The following is a 19,313-nucleotide window of genomic DNA, read 5'->3' as shown; positions in this document are numbered from 1 at the left end:
CATTTGGTTGAATGGATGTTAGGAGTTACATGATCGTAGTGCATCCTGGGAAATGTAACCTAACTATGAAGCCCAAGAGAGAAAGGGTATAAGAGACTTTAAAGATAACTGCTGTGATGCACGGTAGCATGGTAACATTTCAAGGGAAAAGAAAATACCGCTTAGCTAAGCCAAAATTTGATTTTTGATTTAACAGACTAAGAGGAAATATTTGGATTTGGGAATGTCAAAACATTTCCATTTGATCAGATATGTGATCAAATATATCAGTAAAATTAACTTTACTGAACAAAATATTCTTTACTATTTCTGTTTTTACTGTAATTAGCTTTGATAGATACGAGTAGAGAGAGAATTCAAACTACTAGAATTTTTCATGACATAAACCCAGTCTTTTTACCAATACACGTATTCATAAAAAGAGGGTTGGTTTGTATTTTGATAAGGTTTATCTTCTTCATAGGTTTATCTTCTTTAGATAAATTTTATCATTTTCATATTTTTGCTATTATTAGCAAATAAAAGGAATTGAGTCTAAAAATAAGGAAACAAAAGAGTTATACAGAGCTTACTTTTGACATAAACATATGATTTACCAGAATATTGGAAGTACATGTAAAATTATTTTTAGAAAGTTTTATGATGAAGTCTGGTACAACAAAGGAAAAACTTTCATTCTCCTGCCTGTAAATGGAAGATGTCTAAACTGCACAATACTCTCTTTTTCTCAAATACTCATACTCTTAAGCCTCTCAACATCTATACTGAAAGCATGCTGCAGTCATCATTTCTTCCAGCTATAATTTATGCATTGTAATCGTTCCTGTGTAGACGTGGGAAATTTATTTGAATACATTGTTAGAGTCTTGTAACTGAGGGATTTTGCTTTTAAAACTCTGCTAAAGAAAAAAAGCCAATGACCTGGAAGAGTGACTTATCTCCAGTATATGCTCAGTCTTCTGCCTTCAGGGACTCCCAGCAACGAAAGCAGAGCATTGTCTGGAGCGCAGTGAGGATCTGGGACTCTCACCTTTGGACCTTTGGCAATTTGCTCTGAGCTTTCTAAACCGTTTGCCTCAGCTGCTTGCTACATACTATATAAATGAAGGTCCAAGTCAGAAGGCTCACTCTCCCTCTGAGGCGGTAGGGAAGAGGTGAAGGGGAGAGAAGAAAAAACAGGAAAAGAAAGAGCAGCAAGAGGGTTCGGGGCTCGCCATGGGCCCTGTGCAGCTCTTGCTGCTCTTGCTGCTGCTCAGCAGTGATGTTCTCACACGTAAGTACTGCCTTTTATGTTAGTGCTTTTCACTGCTTTATTTATGAACTCATTAAAACAGTAATACAAAAATCAACAGGACAATGGCTTTTAGAATTAGAATAAGCATGGCAAAGATGTGATCTCTTCCTTTTGTAGGACTGTACAATCACAGGAGAATCCCAACATAGAAAAAGTCACAAATGTTACCTGGTGTCTTTTGATCAGATTTAATGTAGCTTGGGGATACCATACAGACTTCTCCCAGCTGTTCATAACCTATTTTGTGGCAAATGTGAAGATAGAGAGCAATAAAGCAAAATGTGTTGGGCAGACAATACTGACATTTAAAATACAATTTTGTATTAAAGGGACATAGTCATCAGTAGTAGTATGAAAAGAAGTAGGCCAGTAGAGTTTTTTTCCTAAGATCAGAAAAGACAGCCTAAATGAATATGTTGCTGTGGATTGTGAGCTATCCTCACTTCCCAAGAAGTGGATTTTTAGAATATGACACTGCAGTGTTATTTAAGACTTCAGGAGCCTTAAGGACAAAAGTGAGTCTGGGGCCAATTACGCAGGTCTGATTTTATATGCAGATTGGATTCAGCATTAATACACCTTTGTTGAACTAATATGCTGTTGTTGACTGATGTTATACAATTTGAAAGGATGCACTTGTTTCTAATAGTTACTAATAATGTTATTACTGTTACCATTGTAATAATAGTAGTGTTACTGTTGCTATTGCTGTTACTGTAACTAATGTTAGGCACTATTTTTATTGAGTGGTCAACAGTAGAATTCCTAGAATGAAAATCTGGAAAGTGTGCCAAAAATATTGTGAAAAGTACTGGTATTCATGTGTGATATCCCAAAGATTGAAATAGCATCAAATGAATGCAGAAAATTTACTAGATTCTATTTTATTGTATTTTATTGTTTTAAATAGAGTCATCTGGGACATACCTAAGACAGATTGGGGCAAATTATTCTTCTTAACTTGAACAGATTTTCCTCCAAAGAATGAACTCTCAATATTCGGAAAGGATTTAATAGCAGAGAATTGTAGTATTAATCCTCAGTTGTCCTTTTTTAAATGTACAAAAAGCAAAATATAACCATTCACCCATTATGCAATATTTTGTGTGCTCAAATAGACTAAAATTTTAAGGAAACCATGTTGTATAGTACATTTCATCTGTCTACCTGTACATTTTATGCCCATCATTTATAAACTTTCTATTTCACATACTGTAGGGCTTTTAAAAGTACTTGTTAACCTAAAAGCTGATCCTTCTCACTTTAAATCAAAATTATTTAATTTGGTGACTTAAAGATTCTATTCTGAGGTCTTAGTTCACAATATCAAGGAAACTACTGTAAGTCTTACTAGATTTGACTCTCTACTGTCGATGGTAATTTCAGCTTGGTTATTTATATCAGTATGCCAAACTACATCAAAAGTTGGTATGAATTAAAGAGATGTTACAATGAAAATGTAGTATTTCCATTTTTATTTCCATAGCCATTGTTTTATAGCTATAAACTGCTTTTCCAGCTTTTAATTCTTGATTTTATTCTTTACAGAAGAAGAAACACCTGAAAGTGGAAATCCAGGATGTTCAAGTAACTGATTTCTTGCATCTACTTTTGTTACCTTATGTCGCTATATTAACTGAATATGTCTTTCAAAGCTTGACTTTCCCTATTCCATAAGTCTCTTCCCCTGAAATAGCTGAAACAAAACTGATGGCAATATCTGATGCCTTTATTGCTATTTATTTTAGGTATTTAATTGTCTATAAGGTTCGGCTCAAAGAATTTCAAATTTCCTGAGATCAGAGAAGCTGAGATTGCATTTCTAAACTTTTAAAAAGCTCTTATTAAGAAACTACTTTCCATTGCTTTGTTGATTTCTTCATTATCAGGTGCAAATTCCTTGATCTAGAAATCCCTATTTATCAGATGTGAAGCTTTAGCACTGAGGCTATGTACCTTACACTTTACCATGGGCTGAATCTCACTTCTTGTTTACCCTTCACTGTGGCTGCTAAACCCACAGAATTGCAGTTGGATATCCAACTAAATACCTGTAGAATGAATCATCAACTCTGTCAGCAGGACAGCAATTTCTTTAAACAAGCCAAGACTCAGGAAATGCTGACTTTATGCTCTGTCTTTGTAATGAACTCTGACTGGCCCTGACTGCTTGGTTAGATACATAATGTTCCACCATAGGGTCAAAGTACAGAGTGAGTTATCTTGTTCTTTGTCCCTTTGGATCTTCAGGGTTTTTTTCCCCTTGTTGGATGCTTTAGCACCATCTCCAGGCAATTTGGTTTATTTCAGCGCCTGAACCAACTCAAAGAATTCTGGGCTTCATTGCCAATTGTTGTGTATTTTTTATATAATGAATTATTTAGTATTTGCATTTTTTCTAATCTTATAATTTCCCTATTTCTTTTCCATTTATTTCTATTTAAAAGCAGGAAATGAAGCAATAGTTGCAAAAATTTCTGAGAATGTACAGTTAAGCAACATTATAGTCCAGGATAGCTAAAAGTGACAGGGATCGTGTTGAAATTTTTAATAGCAGTTAATTTTAAGGTTAATTAGATAACTTAATTCAGTTTTCAAATGTTTGTAAAATGCTGATTATTATATGATAGCTAGTATTAATTATATTAATTCTGTTGAGCAATTACATGAAAGTAATCTCAGTTAAAACACTATTAAAGTATGTAAAGCTTGTAAAAATGGTCATCCAAGGAAGAAATACAAGATTTATGGTACTATTCTATTCTCGTCACTAAGTATGCAATTCTATGAATTTATAAAAGAGGAAGAGTAAGCTACATTCATGCTGGGTATGGCCAAGCAAAGTCATACAGATTTGGTGGTAGATATGTGGGTTTACACCGAGATGACTTTACCTTTCTTTTTCTATAGAAGTAGATCAAGATTCTAATATGTTCAGACAGTCACGAAAAATTCACAGAGGAGCAATTTTGGCAATTGCTTTTCACTCAGCATCACAACAGCATCACAATCCCAGTGAGCTGCTCAGTCTAAACAGAAGGAACAGTAACTTACTGGTTCAGTTAAATCTAAACTGCAGTGACACAGTTACTTAAAATGCCTGATCATCATATGTTTAGATTAAAATGATGCCTGCGGTTATAATGGGAGTGAATTGTAATTGAGGACATTGTTTGGCCTACATTATGCATTCCACACACCAACAGAAGATCTTATAGCCCTGTATATGACACTGAGACAAAATATGTTTTTTCTTTATGTGTCTATTGCCATGTTCATTCCTGCTTGTAGGGTTTAAAATTACAGAGGATTTGCCTCTGAAAGCAATGGGGACAGATTAAATACAGGTGAAATTTATCCCTTTGAGGAAGCCCATTAAGTTTTGGGACTTCCTTTGGTAAAAAGAAAACACCACTGCAAATATTTTTTCCTGCCTTATTCTTACTGATAAATTAGTGCTTTTGCCTTTTCTGGATGCTTTTCATATAAGTAAAGTTTATGTCCGTTAAAAAGAGTCTAGTAAAATTTGCTAAGCTAATAAGTGAATTAGAGAAGATCATGTTTCAGGAGGGTCTGGGGCAGAAAGATAGTCTGTAGAGTCAGGTGAAACAGTATTGAGCAATGCTAGTTTTGGTTTTCTCTCTCTGTGTTTATTTGCTTTCATTCTCAGTCCTGTGACTTAGCTAAAGCAGCTCCTTGCATTTGAACTATGATGGAAAAATCTGAGCTGAAACAAATCATTTTATTACCAATTCGAAAAGTATCATTTGATTGGTTTAATTTAGAAGCAGTAGGGTCATTTTTAAAACAGTTCCACATCTTAAGTTTTCTCTCATTTTTGTCATTATCTTTAATGGGGCATGATTTGAAGGCCAGATGGGGTGATATCATCAGATCTCATCAAATAGAGCAGTAGACTCCAAAACTTATGCATCTCCTACAAGTTATGTCTTATGCTTCAGCAAATATCCAGCTGACATGAAGGCATTACTTCTTTGTCTGAAAGCTATTCTGTAAAAGGAAGTAGTGGGAGGGTCCTCAGGCTTCCTTTATATGTGGCATTCATTTTAGTTACACAACACAAAGCGTGTATTGTAAGGATCTCCATGTGCATATCTTACCCAAGTCATAAAAGCACTCTTGTTTTCCCAATTGCAGAAGATACAACCAGGTTTAAACTCTTCAGAAAATATGTTTACTTATATGAAGCAGAAACATCAAATGGGATCACGGGAACAGCAGATTCTCGAAGCGGTTCAAAGATCACTTGCAAGGTAGGCAAAAAGGAGTAAATACAACCCATTGGGACTCTATAGTGAATAACATGGGAGCTGACTGCTGGGGAGCATCCTTCAATATTTTCCAAACAAGATTATTCTTTTGAAAGGCACATGTTGAGAGTCCTGAAGACTAAGCCCTCCCAGTCCTAGACAGAAGGCACTGAGGATGACAGAAGTCCTTCATACCACTGTGCCAGTGCATTTCAATCCAGATCTGGCTGTACTTTTACATGAGAGGGGGAAGACCTGGTAGTTCAGTTTTCCGTAACTCCCAGGCCAAATTTACCGATGTCCGTTAAATAATTTTAGAAGTTGAACTAAACCAGCTCATTGATGCCATGAAAACTACTTGATAGCCTGTTGATGGTAGCAGTCAAGCCAGAATCAGGGCTGTAGGAGTAAAAGGTCCTGTAGGCCGTTAAACTACACAAACTGTCCCTCTATATTGCTCAAAACTTTCCCATTGTGATTTTTTCCTGAAATGGAGTAACTGGGAAAAAGAATTTTTATTTAGCATACACTGTTCTGACAGAGTCTAAACATTTATCAGTGTTAATGACTCAAGTTTTCATACAGTTCTTCTAGTACTATAAATTTTCAGATACTGAGTTGGTTGCTTACCATGTATATAGCATACTCCATGCCACCAGCCAAGCAAATACCTGCTTTCCTATCTTCTCCCTCAAGTTATCTTAAATTATATAGAGAACTTTGGAATCTTTCTCAACAGCAGGATGATTCTGATACTTTAAAAAACCCAAGGAATACCATATTTTCAAAACTGTAACTGGATTATCCTAGAAACATGATAACGAAAAAAGGATAAATGCATCATACTTGTGTTTTCAGGTTGAACTGGAGGTACCACAGCTGTGCCACTTCATCCTGCGGACAACACATTGCTCCCTGAGGGAGACATTTGGTGTTGACACTGAGGGAAGGGCCATGCTGAAAAAGTCAAAGAACTCTGAGGACTTTGCGAATGCCATGTCCAAGTAAGCAATATCAATTATCATCAGTACTTGTAGCCTTAACATGGAACAGGCTGCAATGTTACAGTCCACCCTATGTTTTCCAGGCATAGAATACACTTCATGATAACGTGGTAGATATACAAGCTGGTTCCACAGCAAAACTTTCCTTGATATAATTTAACGCTAACTTGGCACAGTTCTCAAATGCTAGTAGGGAAGTTTTTCTTCCATCCAGAATTTTCACCTGGAATGTTTTCGTCATTTATGTCATCTACATCAGGAAACTGTTGAGTAGTTCCCTAAAAGATTATTGCAAGTGGAATATTCCTTCTTGTAAGCGAATTCTCAAATGACTGTGTGCAGCCACTTTAAGATAATTTCCCTTTGCTGACGTGGTACAGAAACTGTGCAATAGGAAGGCATTCGAGACTGAAGTCCAGATCTCCTATCATGATCTTTAATGACTTGTGTAACTAATCTTTTCCTTACTTATCTGCTTTCGTAACTTACTGCTACTACTCCCTCCACTCAACTAGTCTGGTGCTTGTCAATGCGTGTTTTACTTGTGCACCTTTATGCTTGTTCCAGTGCCTCAGTATCCACTCCATCTTGTTTCACAAGCCATAGATCTCAAAACAACTTGAGACAGTGGTAAAATATGTTTTTCAGAAAAAACAATCAAGGTTTTATTTAAAGACTGGAACTAGTAGAGAATCTTTCCCATCATTTGTAGCCTATTGCAGTAGTTAATAATTATCTTATTCTAAAAATTTACTTATCTCCTCTCCGAATTTGTGCAATTCCAACTTCCAGCCATTGCTCTTGATATTTGCCTGTCCTTAGATGGCGTAGTCTGGTGATATCAGAATGTCCTTGGTAAGAATTTTGCTGCTTTTGAAGTAGTATTCTCTAATAGTAACAACAGTGAATAGTAAATAATGATAGATCAAGATAAACATGATGCTTTAGCTATAGCCCAACATTTTATTGATAACATGTTCTTCGCTGAGTGGCTTTAATGTGATTTCACACTAATGTTGGGTTTTTTTGGGGCAGGCATGAGCTAAAATTCAACATTCAGGATGAAACAAAAGTCAAGCTGTATCCAGAGAAGGATGAACCTCTGAATGTACTGAATCTCAAGAGAGGGATCATCTCAGCTCTACTTGTGCCAACAGAAACAGTAGAAAACATAAAAACGATTTCAATGGTAGGTGTTTTGAAAGCATTCACTTTATTTCCTTAACAAATGGAAGAAATCTCTCTGTAGTGAGATTAAACATCATTAAATAAAAAAAAAAAAAGAAATTCAGATGAGAAAGGATGCCTTTCAGCTAGATCAGAAAATGTCTGACAGCATGAACAAAGACACTGATTTCTTTCTTCTTTCCAGGATACTGTATATGGAAAGTGTGACAGTGAAGTTGAATTCAAATCTAGAAAAGGAAATGTTGCAGAAGATATTTCAATTAACAGGGACCTGAAAGCCTGTGGCAACTTCAGTCCCATCAGAGATTATGTCAGCCCTATTGCCATTGTAAAGGGACTAGTAAGTACGCCATTAAAAATTATATTGCATTCTTCACTGCATCACTGAAAATGATAAAAACTACTACAACAACTAGATTCTGTATTTGTCTTCTAAAAGCTTAAATGGGTTTTCTGCACCTTTGCATTAGATCAGACTGTGATTTTGTTGGCAGTCAATAGATAAAAACAGATGCGTAGAAAGAGTGTAATTACCTTCTTTCATGTTCTTGTTATTTTTTGAAGGAGAGCTTTTCGTGGATAGATTCAGTGCTATTGATTACATGACAATCTGTCAGATCATATCCAAATTTTTAGTTTTATGCATCAAAATTTTCAACATTCCAATTTCATGTAAAACACGTCGACCACCACAACTCTGATGTGTGTATGATATGCAGAAGAGGGCTCTAAATGCCCCCAAGTAAATGGTTTGACATGCTGTTCAGGCTGCCTGTGAATCCACAATGTCTAAATGCATTTGCTTGCATGCATATTGGCAAGATTTCTTCCCAGTCTCATGGCATCTGTGCTTTTGAGTGTTTTCCCTCAAAAAAACCCAAAAAATTAGGATTTCATACCATGCTAAAAACACGTTTCATGATTCTGCCACTTCTCCAGCTTTTTGTAGAAATCTTTAAAATTTGTGTAAGAAGAGTGAAATTTAAAAGAGCATCTGCTGTTATGACAATCCTGAACTACTCTAAAAATTACAGACTCATTTCTATGAAGGAGCCCTTTGTTGTAGGCAGCAGGGGATCAATGATGAAGTGACCACTAAGCCAAACACCTTAGTAAGGCCTGATGGAAAATTTCAGTGGGATTTTTGCCTGTGAAGAGACTTAAGACTAAAGATGGATACTGGCACAATTTTGTCTTTGTGTGAAAATGATTCCAATTATGCACCTTTGTTTCCAATATACTGTAACTGTTAATGTTACAGTAAAACTGTGGCAGCCTTTAAAACTATGTTTGTTTCCTATACTGTTCAGTAAAATGACTGCCAATCTATTTATTTTACAGAACACCCCATTATCTACCCTTCTAAGGAGCACTCAATACTGTCATTACAATATTGATGCAAAGAAAAGACACATAAGAGATGCTGTCTGCAGTGAAAAACACCTGTTTCTGCCTTCCTCATACAAGTAGGTTACTCACTATTTATCATTACCCTTTTTTTATAAATATTCATTTTAAATGGTGACAGTATCACATTCTGCCCTGACTTCATCCCCAAATGTGCATTCTATTCTTAAGAAGGCAGGAGGCATGACAAGAGCCCTCAAAAGTACTTAGACGTAACTAAAGCACTGAATTTTTCTTTGTTTGCTAGAAATCGCTATGGTGTGATGACAGAGGTCAACCAGACTCTGAAGCTTGAAGATACCCCAAAGATCAATAACAGAAATTTTGATGGAGGTATAGCTGCAATTCTCAATAATACAAATATGACAAAATGTAAATGCAGGTTAAAGACAGGGACAATTTTTTTAAAAACAATGAATTAATTAAAGATGTAGTTGAGAGGACCAAAACAATTCATAATTTTTAACAAAATGTGATCAATTTTGTCAGGAAAAAGGTTGGAGTATAAAATGGGAAAACCCGAAAAGTTTAAAAATACTCTGTAATTTTAAATAATCTTTGTCTTTTAATTTTAATTTTGAAAATATTCTTTAAAGTTAAAAATTTATAGTTCACTTGGAAAGTAATTTTAATCTTATCAGAAATCAGTTTAATGAGCCCTTTTTAGCTAAACATAATTTCTTATGCAAGTTTTAGCTTCAGCTGCCAAATGTAAGCAGTCCATAGTTACTATATATTTGGTTCTGAAACACACTTTTTTCACATGCAGTTGTTACTCCTAGTCTTAATATCTAAGATATATTTATTAAAAGTTGAAAAAGCAAACTATGCTAATATAAAAGGTGTTAAGGAATCATCTTCATAAAAATTCAGAAGAATTTATGCAAGTAGGTATTATTCAGCTTTTGGGAGAATTACATTTCAGTTCCATTCCATTATTTTTAGAAACTGTTCAGCTGTTAAAATTAGACAGTTATCATCTGAAATAATCTACAGAGTTTATATTTATACTGCATGTATGGCAGAAGGTAAAAATGAATATCGCTGCTCGATAAAGACATAAAAGATGCAATGTTTTTAATTGCTAGATGAACTGGAAGAGAAGGGACTTGCACTGGAAAGTACAGATGCCAAATTTCACAGGCAGGGTGATGCTGTTCTGAAAATCCTTCAGGAACTGCAGAAACTTACAGCCACCCAGCAGAACCAGCAGAGAGCAAGACTCTTTTACAAATTTGTTTCTGGACTTAGAAGTTTACATAACTCCACTCTTGGCTCTCTTGTACCAAAGATGATGGAAACTTCAAGGTATGTTACAACAGTTCATTGTGCAAGTACACCACATTTCGATGCCATAGCAGATCCATTCTGAAGTTGATGATTTACTGCAAATGGTTTTAAATTGAAGGTTAATTAGATGTAAAGTGTCTTTCAGACAGGTAAGTATGATCAGAATTATCTAGAGAGACAAATAAGGAAGAGAGAGTAAAACCTGTGGATTTCACATTTTCCATCAGAAATGCCCAGTTAATGGGAACTTGAACATTAAATATATGAGCAAAATATAAGAATTCAAGTAGATCTGAAAGTTCTAACCTTCTATGAAGAACTAATATTGTTTTGATCATTCTCCCATCAAATCTTCCACACTTATTGGAGATGCTGAACTATAAATTAGAGTATAACACAGCCCAGTACAGGTGTTTTCTCCCCACTACCATCCCAAGTGTGTATGCCAGATGCAGGCCTGTAGATATGTTTTTATAGCCACATATCTTTCATGCAGTTTTACTCAAGGGCAATGATTTTAATTCCAAACCCCCTAGTCTGACTTAGAGCAAAGAACAGTTTTGAAAGTGAGATTTTTGGAGACACGGAAGGGCACAATTCTTTGGTCTGATCCTGCCCTCCGCTTCCCACCTGTACTCTTCTGTCGTATCTGGACTTGAGTCAGTTTACACATACTTTATGTCCTCATTCTGTAGAGGGACTAGAGCCTCAGTCTGGTTCAATATAGTATATTATAATACTTATAATTGTGGGAAAGTCTGTTGTGGAGAAAAAAAAGATATGTCGGTGTAATTATAGTATTGTTAATACTTTCTTGTTGTTCATAGCTAATCATGTTATTAGTATGACTTGTAAAACTGAGAAGCTTCTTTCTGATAAGCAATTGTGTTATTTGCTTCAAGTCATGCAAAAGCATATATAATTTACATTAAAACAACTTAATAAACCTGTCAAATGTTGATGTCAAACATACAACATGCAGCAATAACTGCAAACGAGCAATTAGTTAATCAGAGTCATCTCTTTTCCTTTCAGTTCCATCACAGTTCAGGCTCTGACTCAGTGCGGGACTCCAGAGTGCTATGGTGCAGTCCTTCAAATACTGAGAACTGGAAATGTGAATCCATTTGTGGTAGACTTGGTCACATATACCCTGGGACTATTGCCTTCTCCAACTCCAAAAAGAATACGGGAAATTCTTAACATGGCTGAGTATCAGCCAAGTAGAGCTTCGTTTTATGGCTTGAGTCATTCTGTTACTAAGTAAGTAATGATAGCATGTAATTGTACAAAATAACCTCAAGAAAACATTACAGTGCTTAGAGTAAGCACTAAGAGTAGTTACATTTCGAGGATTTTTTGTTATTCTCATTAATTTGCTCTTTGGGAATAAAAAATAAATAGGTATTTCCCATTTTCTCGTTTTGTTTCTAATGTGTTTCTCTATTTCTTTAGGTTCTACAATGAGAAGATGATTGTGACAGAGGAAATAACAGATGTTGCAGACTTCATGTTTTCACTGCTCGGCACTGATTGTTCTGGGGAAGATGAACTTACATACCTCACACTTCGGGTATTCCTATTTCCTTCTTTCCTTATGCAGGCTATTATTTTAAATTGTAGCTCATATATTACTCCTCTTGGTGGAGAAAAAGCATTTGTCATCTTTCTGTGTTTTCTTCACTGACAGGCTATTGGAAACATGGGTGCAGTAATGGAGAAGGCTAAACCCAACCTGAAATCTTCTCTTAAGACATGTATCAGAAATGAAGCTGCATCACTTAAAGTTCAGAAGGCAGCCATCCAGGCATTCAGGAAAATGACTGTAACTGAAGAGGTAAATTGTGTCACAAGAACTAGCATAAACTGCAGTTGACCTTGACTGTTCACAGAAGTTACTGAATATAAGAAAACATTCCCATTATTTCATAATTTTGCTCTCTCCCTTTTAGCTGTCTCCATTTTTTTTTAGAACTCCTTTAATTACTTTAGTTTCCATCCACATATCTGAGAAGTTTTGCAGACTTCTGACTTAGTGGGTGTTGCTCCTTTGAGATGCAGTTGCTTTGTATAGATAGTCTCAGTTTAAATGGGAAGTTTGTATCTGTTCCTGTTAGAGTGTCTTAAATAGAATTCTACTTATTTAAAGGTGGTTTTAACTAACAAATTACTCCACATTTAAATAGTTTTAACTAAAAAAAAATCAAATCCCTGTTTTAGATGGCATTTTGTTGTTATTGTTATTAATAGTACTAGTCAGATTAATGTTTACATTACAGTGACATTAAAGCACCTCCTACAGAATGGGTGTCATTATACAGAGCTGTTCAGCTTAGTATAGTGAAACAGTTTCAATATCAACAGGTTTCTACTCTAAGAGACACGCTCTTGTTTCCAGACAAGGCTTAACAAGTCTGGAAGCCTGGAAACACCTGGAGCTTACATGCTCAGATTCAGTTTAATTTAAAGCATTTATTTTTTTTAATTGTTATTTATTTTCAAACTATGTTTTTAATTTTTCTGCAGAAGATTTTCGTCACCTTTGTTCTGCAGACCAGAACACTTCTGATTCCCAACAATCAAATCTCAGCATTCTGAACAAAAAAGTAACCTGCCAGATATAGGATAAGAAAACCAATTTTAATAAAACCATAAATTCTATGACATTTTCTATCAAAAGAAACTTTATCAAAATAGCTTCAATGAAGCATTTTTGGTCAATTATAGAAATAAGGTATAGAAATAGTTACACAGTTCTGAAAAAATTACATCCTGGAAATTATTCCCAAAAGAGTTTAGCAATATCATCTACTAGCCAGCTCATCAGTGCAAACCTTTCTCTATTTATGTAGGACCGTTCAGCCCTTCTGAAAGTGTTCCAAGAAGGGGATGCACCTACAGACAAACGTCTATCAGTCTATCTCTTACTAATGAAAAATCCTTCTCCAAGTGATCTCGCAAAGATTTTGAAAGTCCTCACGAGGGAGAAGAACGAGCAAGTGAAAAGCTTTATTGCCTCACACATTGCCAACATCCTAGAATCTGAAGAAGTAGGCATTGAAAAGTAAGTAAAATTTAGTTATATACTGGTCTCCTAGGAAGAACAAATTTCTGACCATAATTGCAGTGGTAGTTATTTAGCAGTGTGTTTTTTGCTTGGTATTTGTTTGCTTGTTTGTTTTGTTTGGTTGAACAAGCATATCAACTGAGTGAATCTATGGCTTTGTCAGAGCAGTGCCAAATTACAGTCTTTCCCTTAAGTCTTATTTTTGCTGTTAATATGTGCAGAGAGCTAGCCATTTACAATCATCTCAATCGTATGAATGTCTACAAGTGACACAAGAAATCCCTCAACTAAGACTAAATGTGGGTTTGGAATTTATACTAATCATATTTTCACTGCTGTCCTCTTTTCCTAGTCTAAAAAGCCGAGTTGAAGAAGCTCTGAAAGGAAACCAGATTCCAACAGCCAAAGATTTCAGAAAATTCTCACAAAATTATCAGCTTTCCAAAAGAGTTTCTATACCTGGAGTTGATCCTGCCTCTGCCAAAGTAGAAGGAAATGTAGTATTTGATCCAAACAGCTATGTTCCTAAAGAAACTATGCTAAAAACCACCCTGGATGTGTATGGATTTGGCCCAAGCGATGTCTTTGAGGTACAAAAATTATCAAAAACTTTTGCCAGTATTCAGCTGTTTTCTTTCTCGTTTCTGTTTGCTTACAACAACTTTCTCTGAATAATGTGTTGTTTTTACAAGCTTTGGGAGAAATCTAAAGATCACTATGCTTACAAGGGGACTTTCATTTGATCTCAATGGGCTTTAGAGCAAGCCATCCGTTACGTGATGTCACTTGCCACTGACTGGCTGGACAACCCTGTTGGAGTTATTAAAAGCCTCAGCTTGGGTAAAATGAACCCAACTGTAACAAATTGACTTCATGCTAATGAATCATTACTGGCACACTGAAGTACTCATAGTAGATTTTAAGTGAGATACAGCCTATGTGTCAGTTCTTTGTTGAACTTCACCACAGAGGCAAAATAACAAAATTAATTGCTAGGCCTAGTATTCTGTATCTTCCCTTAAAATCATAGACTCGCAGGATAGACTTTAAATGCATTGTTTGTTCCCCAGAGAGTCTGTTTGTTGTAAAACTCCAAAAAGTGGGGAAACTCAGTTATTACATTGTCCTCTTTGTTTCAGCTTGGCTTGGATGGACAGGGGTTTGAACCAACGCTGGAAGCTTTGTTTGGAGAGAAGGGATTTTTCCCAGACTCCGCAAGCAAGGCTTTGTACTGGGTTGATGGCAGAGTGCCAAAGCAGGTTTCCAAGGCGCTTTTTGACTATTTTGGTTACTCCCAGGATGGCAAGCAGGATCAGGTACAGCTTGAAAACATTCTCTGTGCAGCACGGCATTCCTATCTTTACACAATAATTACATCACTTCCCTCTTTATTGTATATAAGTCTTATTCTCTTCTGATAAGCTAAAATAGAAATCCTTAATGCTATTTAACTTTTTTTTTTCTTAATTGTATGTGGGAGGAACCTTTGTCTAGAGACAAATATGTAAGAAGTGCATATGCAGATTAGCTGACATTCACCAAGTAACTCTTTTAGATATGTGATTTTACAGATTCCTCATAAATCTGTTTTACTACTTTCTGACTGAATTTTCAGGATGTTATGAAAGGAATAATGCTAAACCTTGAAAAATTGATAAAAGAACTGAGCAACAAGGAAGCTCCTGAAGGAAGAGCGTATCTGAGAATAATGGGAGAAGAACTTGGGTACATGAAACTCAATGATTTCAAATTGCTGGGAAGCATGATTTTAAAGAGCATTAAAACTCTTCAGACTATTCCCGAAATGGTATGTTTCTGGTGCACCAATGTGTATTATTAATTTGGGGGTTTTCTACAAGATTTTTTTAAGGTTTAGGTTGAGTTTCTCTATGATGTAAAGAATGGATATTTGATACCAGCATGGAGATAAAATTATTTTAAATAAGATATCCAGATTTAGTCTGAAGGACTCTGAGAAACCCATGAAGACTCCTCGATAACCAAGTGGAATCCTCCTGGAAGATGAGTGAGAGGAAGGAAAAAGGGAAGGTTCAGATCTTATTACATGATTGAGATATCTACTGGAACAATGCCCAAAATCTTAGTGTTGACCATTATGTTATAATACTAAATTTCTAATTATGAAAACATATATTACTATTAAGCCATAGTTCATCCTGTTAAAAGGAAAAGAAGATGTACTACAGTTTAGGAATATTTGGTAAAACCTTTCTTTCATTGAAATAAAAAACCACTTTGCCATTGACTTTGGAGAAGCCAGAATGTTACATGTTATCTAAACTAATTCACTTTTATATGTCTATGTTAAGGTAAATGATCTGCGTGTATCAAAGCAGGTGATAAAATCTAGTATTCGTTTAAAGCTGAGATTTTGATAAGCAGTCTTTAGTACATTTTTTGAAGCAAGGAATCTGTAGAAATTAATTTCTTTACTCTATATGAAATTATGCAGTTACAATCATTCCATGATCAGTTTTTAAAGTACAAAATGTACCTACTCCAAAGTTTAGATTTGTTAGTGTTCATTTCCTTGTTTGATTCACAGATTGCACAAGCCATCTCAAAGGGCATTGACAGGGATTTATTTGTCCACTACATGTTCATGGACAATGAGTTTGAGCTCCCAACTGGAGCAGGTTTGCAACTGAAGTTTGCCTTGTCTGGAGTAGCAACACCTGGGGCCAAAGTGGCTGTGAAGCTTCATCAAAAAAGCGTAAGTCTCAGCAACTGTCTATATTTTTTCTCCTCCTAATAATCTACAATCTTATCTAGGGATAAAACTGTAACAACGGAAGAATTTTTAAGACCACAAAATACTCTTGAAAAGAGAAAAACGTGTTACTTATTAGAGACCTCCAGTTAATTTGTGGATGACATTTACATTAAGAAGTAATACATATGATAAATTAAGTATGTGATATAATAAAATTTGTGAATTAAAAGTACTTTAGTTACCCTTTCAAAAATAATCTTTTTAATCTCTGTTTATTTCTCTCCCCCTCCTCTCAAATGAGAATGGCACAAAAGCTACAGCATGGAGATTTGCTGTTCAAACCAAGCAGTTAATAAAAAATTTTGATGTGGCCAGTTGAAAGTGAAAATTTTGATTTTCAGTTAAAAGAAACATTGAAAATTGAGTTAAATGAAACATTTTTTGATCTGAAAGGAAACATTTTAAAACTGTTACAAAGTAAAGAGCATGTGACATTAGTTAGCCAGTTCAAATAAAAAAAGTTATTTCCGTTAATTTTTTTTCACTTCTAATAACTTTTTTCTCTAATTTAGTCAATATTTTTTATAAATTTCTCAATAGTTTCAATTCACTTAGACTTTTAATTTTCCACCATATATGTGATATAAAATAAAAAAATATGTCTTCAAATTTAGTACTGGTTGCGTTTTAGTTACGTTTGGAATCTTTTCCAGAATTTTGCATTCTATCCCATCTTTCTGTAATGGCCAAACCGAAAGCTTGCAAATAAACTGGTTTCTGTTTAGAGAAATTAAAATCTTGGATCCATTTCTTTTTTGTCAAATAGTTTACTCATTGGTTTTGAAAATTGCTTTTTTTTTTTTTTTTTACAATGGAAAATTGGCTCTCGTCTTCAGTTTTAGAAAATAAATACAAGTAGCTCCATGTACAAAATCTTTCTGAAGCGTGACTATTTTTACATAGAAGTAAGTAAGATTCCTTGGTGTTATCATCTTGCTGCTACATTACAGTTACCACTTACATGGTCCCTCTGCTTATGTGACTTGGGAATCAAATTTTTTGAATAGCAAAATAAATTATGTAAAACCTACCTCTAGATTATCAATATAGTACATTTGTTTTATAAAACCATTAAGAAGTGTATTGGGCAAATAAATACAATGTTTTGTTTTTATTAAATAGATGCAAGCAGAATTCATTGCTAAACCGTCAGTAGCAATTGAGTTTGTAACACACCTGGGAATAAATATGCCTGAATTTGCTAAAAGTGGCGTGGAGATGAATTCTAATATATTCCATGAATCTGGAATTGAAGCACATGTTAGTATGAAAGCTGGACAGCTGAAATTCAGCATTCCTGCTCCGAAGACTCCAACAAAGCTCCTAAGTATCAGGTAGTGAGACCTGAAGGAGAACTTTCAAAGCTATGTTCTTCCCTTTTTTTCTTGATTGTTATTGTGATTTAATTGAGAGGCTAGGGCAGGCATGGAGAAATTTTCAGTTCAGAAAAATCCCAGACATTGTAAAACTGGGATAAGGTCTTTTGTAAGATAAGCAATGAGCCCAGATCAGTGGCAACTGGGAGTCATGGCTTACAGATTCTTTGATTTGTCACTATTTTCTGAAATTTTCAACAAGACTCTCACCGTTTCTATTATTTTGTTTTCCTTCACATAAAATGATTACAAAAACAATGCCTATTTTTAGATTTAATTTAAATGAACTACTTACATTAATTTTAGAGAGGGTAAATGGTTCAATACACAGAATTATAATTGCCAATAATAATACTTATAATAATAAATTATTTGATCATTCAGTCACCAAATGTTATTTCATTAAGCTCTTACCTTAATAAGTGATTTTTACTCAGAAAGTAAGCTTGTTAACAGGGCAATGTCTGAACACCTGTCCTGGGAATAAATGGCTCACTTTTCTGTTCCAGCAATACGCTACATTTGGTGTCTTCAGCCAAAACTGAAGAGATTCCACCTCTGATCGAGAACCGAGAAACCTGGACTTCTTGCAAGCCTTTCATCGCTGGTCTAAATTTCTGCACCAAATTATTGTACTCTAATGCTAGTGCCACAGAGGCAGCTCCATATTATCCCTTGACTGGAGAATCTAGGTAAATCCTATCAGCTTTAACTATGTTTATTCTGTGTTAACTAACCTTCCATCTTAGGGCTTAGTATCTACAATACCCTCTCACATATCTTTAAAAATCTTTCCAAACAGACTAGCAGGAGCAGCTCAGAAAAAGAGCTATTGAGAATGGTATAATTTCTGCTGTTTGTGGTCATGGACAAAATAGTTACAAGGCATTTGTTTACTCCTTCTTTAGATTTGAAGTTGAAATAGTGTCCACAGGTGAAGTGAAGGAGTACTCTGCAAGTGCAAATTATGACCTGCAGAGAGATGGAAGTGACCTGATAGACACCTTAAAGTTTGCTCTCCAGGCAGAAGGTAAGAGTCTGAAAAAGCAATATGGTTTAGCTCAGTTCCGAACTGTGTCATTTAACGGGAAAAAAATTTGTATGAATAAATCATAATAGAATTATTTACAGTATAAAATAGAATACTATTTTTCCACCCAAACAGGTCAACACTTTAACTCACATTTCATTTCATATATGCAATCTCAGTGCAAGATTGTCATGATCAGAGGTTGATTATTTTATCCCAAAAATGCTTCCTCATGATTTGACTAAAAGTGTGATGTTGGTGAATGGAAGCAAGGAATAGAAGTTAATGGGTTCTATATAAGCAAAAGAAAAATAGTTTTGATGAAATATGGAAGTAAAGCATACAAATTGAGAAGAACTGCATAAACAGCAGAAAAAAAAACATTTTCAAAGGGAGAATCTGTGGGATGGCAAGTATGTGTAACAGAATTAGTGACGGGATTAGTGGATCAGCCCATTGTGGGTTTAGAAAATGAGGAGAAAGAAGATGATCCATTTTCTGATTTAGACTCATCAAAGGTTGCGTTAGATCTTCAGGGTGATATAATTTTCAGTTGATCCTTTTTTATTCGTCTTTTAAGAAAAATCCAAAC

At 35.1% G+C, this 19,313-nt stretch overlaps 1 protein-coding gene across 2 annotated transcripts in view; it reads left to right on the top strand.

Annotated features, from left to right (window-relative positions):
- Positions 1-1,215: 1,215 nt before the first annotated feature.
- APOB (apolipoprotein B) overlaps positions 1,216-19,313 on the top strand; it is a 36,400-nt gene continuing 18,302 nt past the window's right edge. Inside the window, exons 1-20 of one of the 2 annotated variants that reach the window (XM_086623520.1) lie at positions 1,216-1,273; positions 2,846-2,881; positions 5,453-5,568; positions 6,424-6,569; positions 7,605-7,758; positions 7,942-8,097; positions 9,099-9,223; positions 9,412-9,497; positions 10,253-10,472; positions 11,490-11,717; positions 11,910-12,027; positions 12,145-12,291; positions 13,307-13,518; positions 13,874-14,111; positions 14,661-14,837; positions 15,137-15,328; positions 16,088-16,255; positions 17,438-17,649; positions 18,201-18,383; positions 18,600-18,727. In XM_086623520.1, the coding sequence (XP_086479646.1) occupies positions 1,216-1,273; positions 2,846-2,881; positions 5,453-5,568; positions 6,424-6,569; positions 7,605-7,758; positions 7,942-8,097; positions 9,099-9,223; positions 9,412-9,497; positions 10,253-10,472; positions 11,490-11,717; positions 11,910-12,027; positions 12,145-12,291; positions 13,307-13,518; positions 13,874-14,111; positions 14,661-14,837; positions 15,137-15,328; positions 16,088-16,255; positions 17,438-17,649; positions 18,201-18,383; positions 18,600-18,727 (3,100 nt within the window). Of the gene's footprint in view, positions 1,274-2,842; positions 2,882-5,452; positions 5,569-6,423; positions 6,570-7,604; positions 7,759-7,941; positions 8,098-9,098; positions 9,224-9,411; positions 9,498-10,252; positions 10,473-11,489; positions 11,718-11,909; positions 12,028-12,144; positions 12,292-13,306; positions 13,519-13,873; positions 14,112-14,660; positions 14,838-15,136; positions 15,329-16,087; positions 16,256-17,437; positions 17,650-18,200; positions 18,384-18,599; positions 18,728-19,313 lie in introns of both variants that reach the window. The other variant, XM_009981847.2, reaches the window with a different exon arrangement.

Source organism: Tauraco erythrolophus, chromosome 2, assembly GCF_009769465.1.
Source record: "Tauraco erythrolophus isolate bTauEry1 chromosome 2, bTauEry1.pri, whole genome shotgun sequence".
In the NCBI taxonomy this organism is placed as follows: domain Eukaryota; kingdom Metazoa; phylum Chordata; class Aves; order Musophagiformes; family Musophagidae; genus Tauraco; species Tauraco erythrolophus.
The sequence above is the reverse complement of the archived record's forward strand: the minus strand, read 5'-3'. Positions and strand labels throughout refer to the sequence as shown.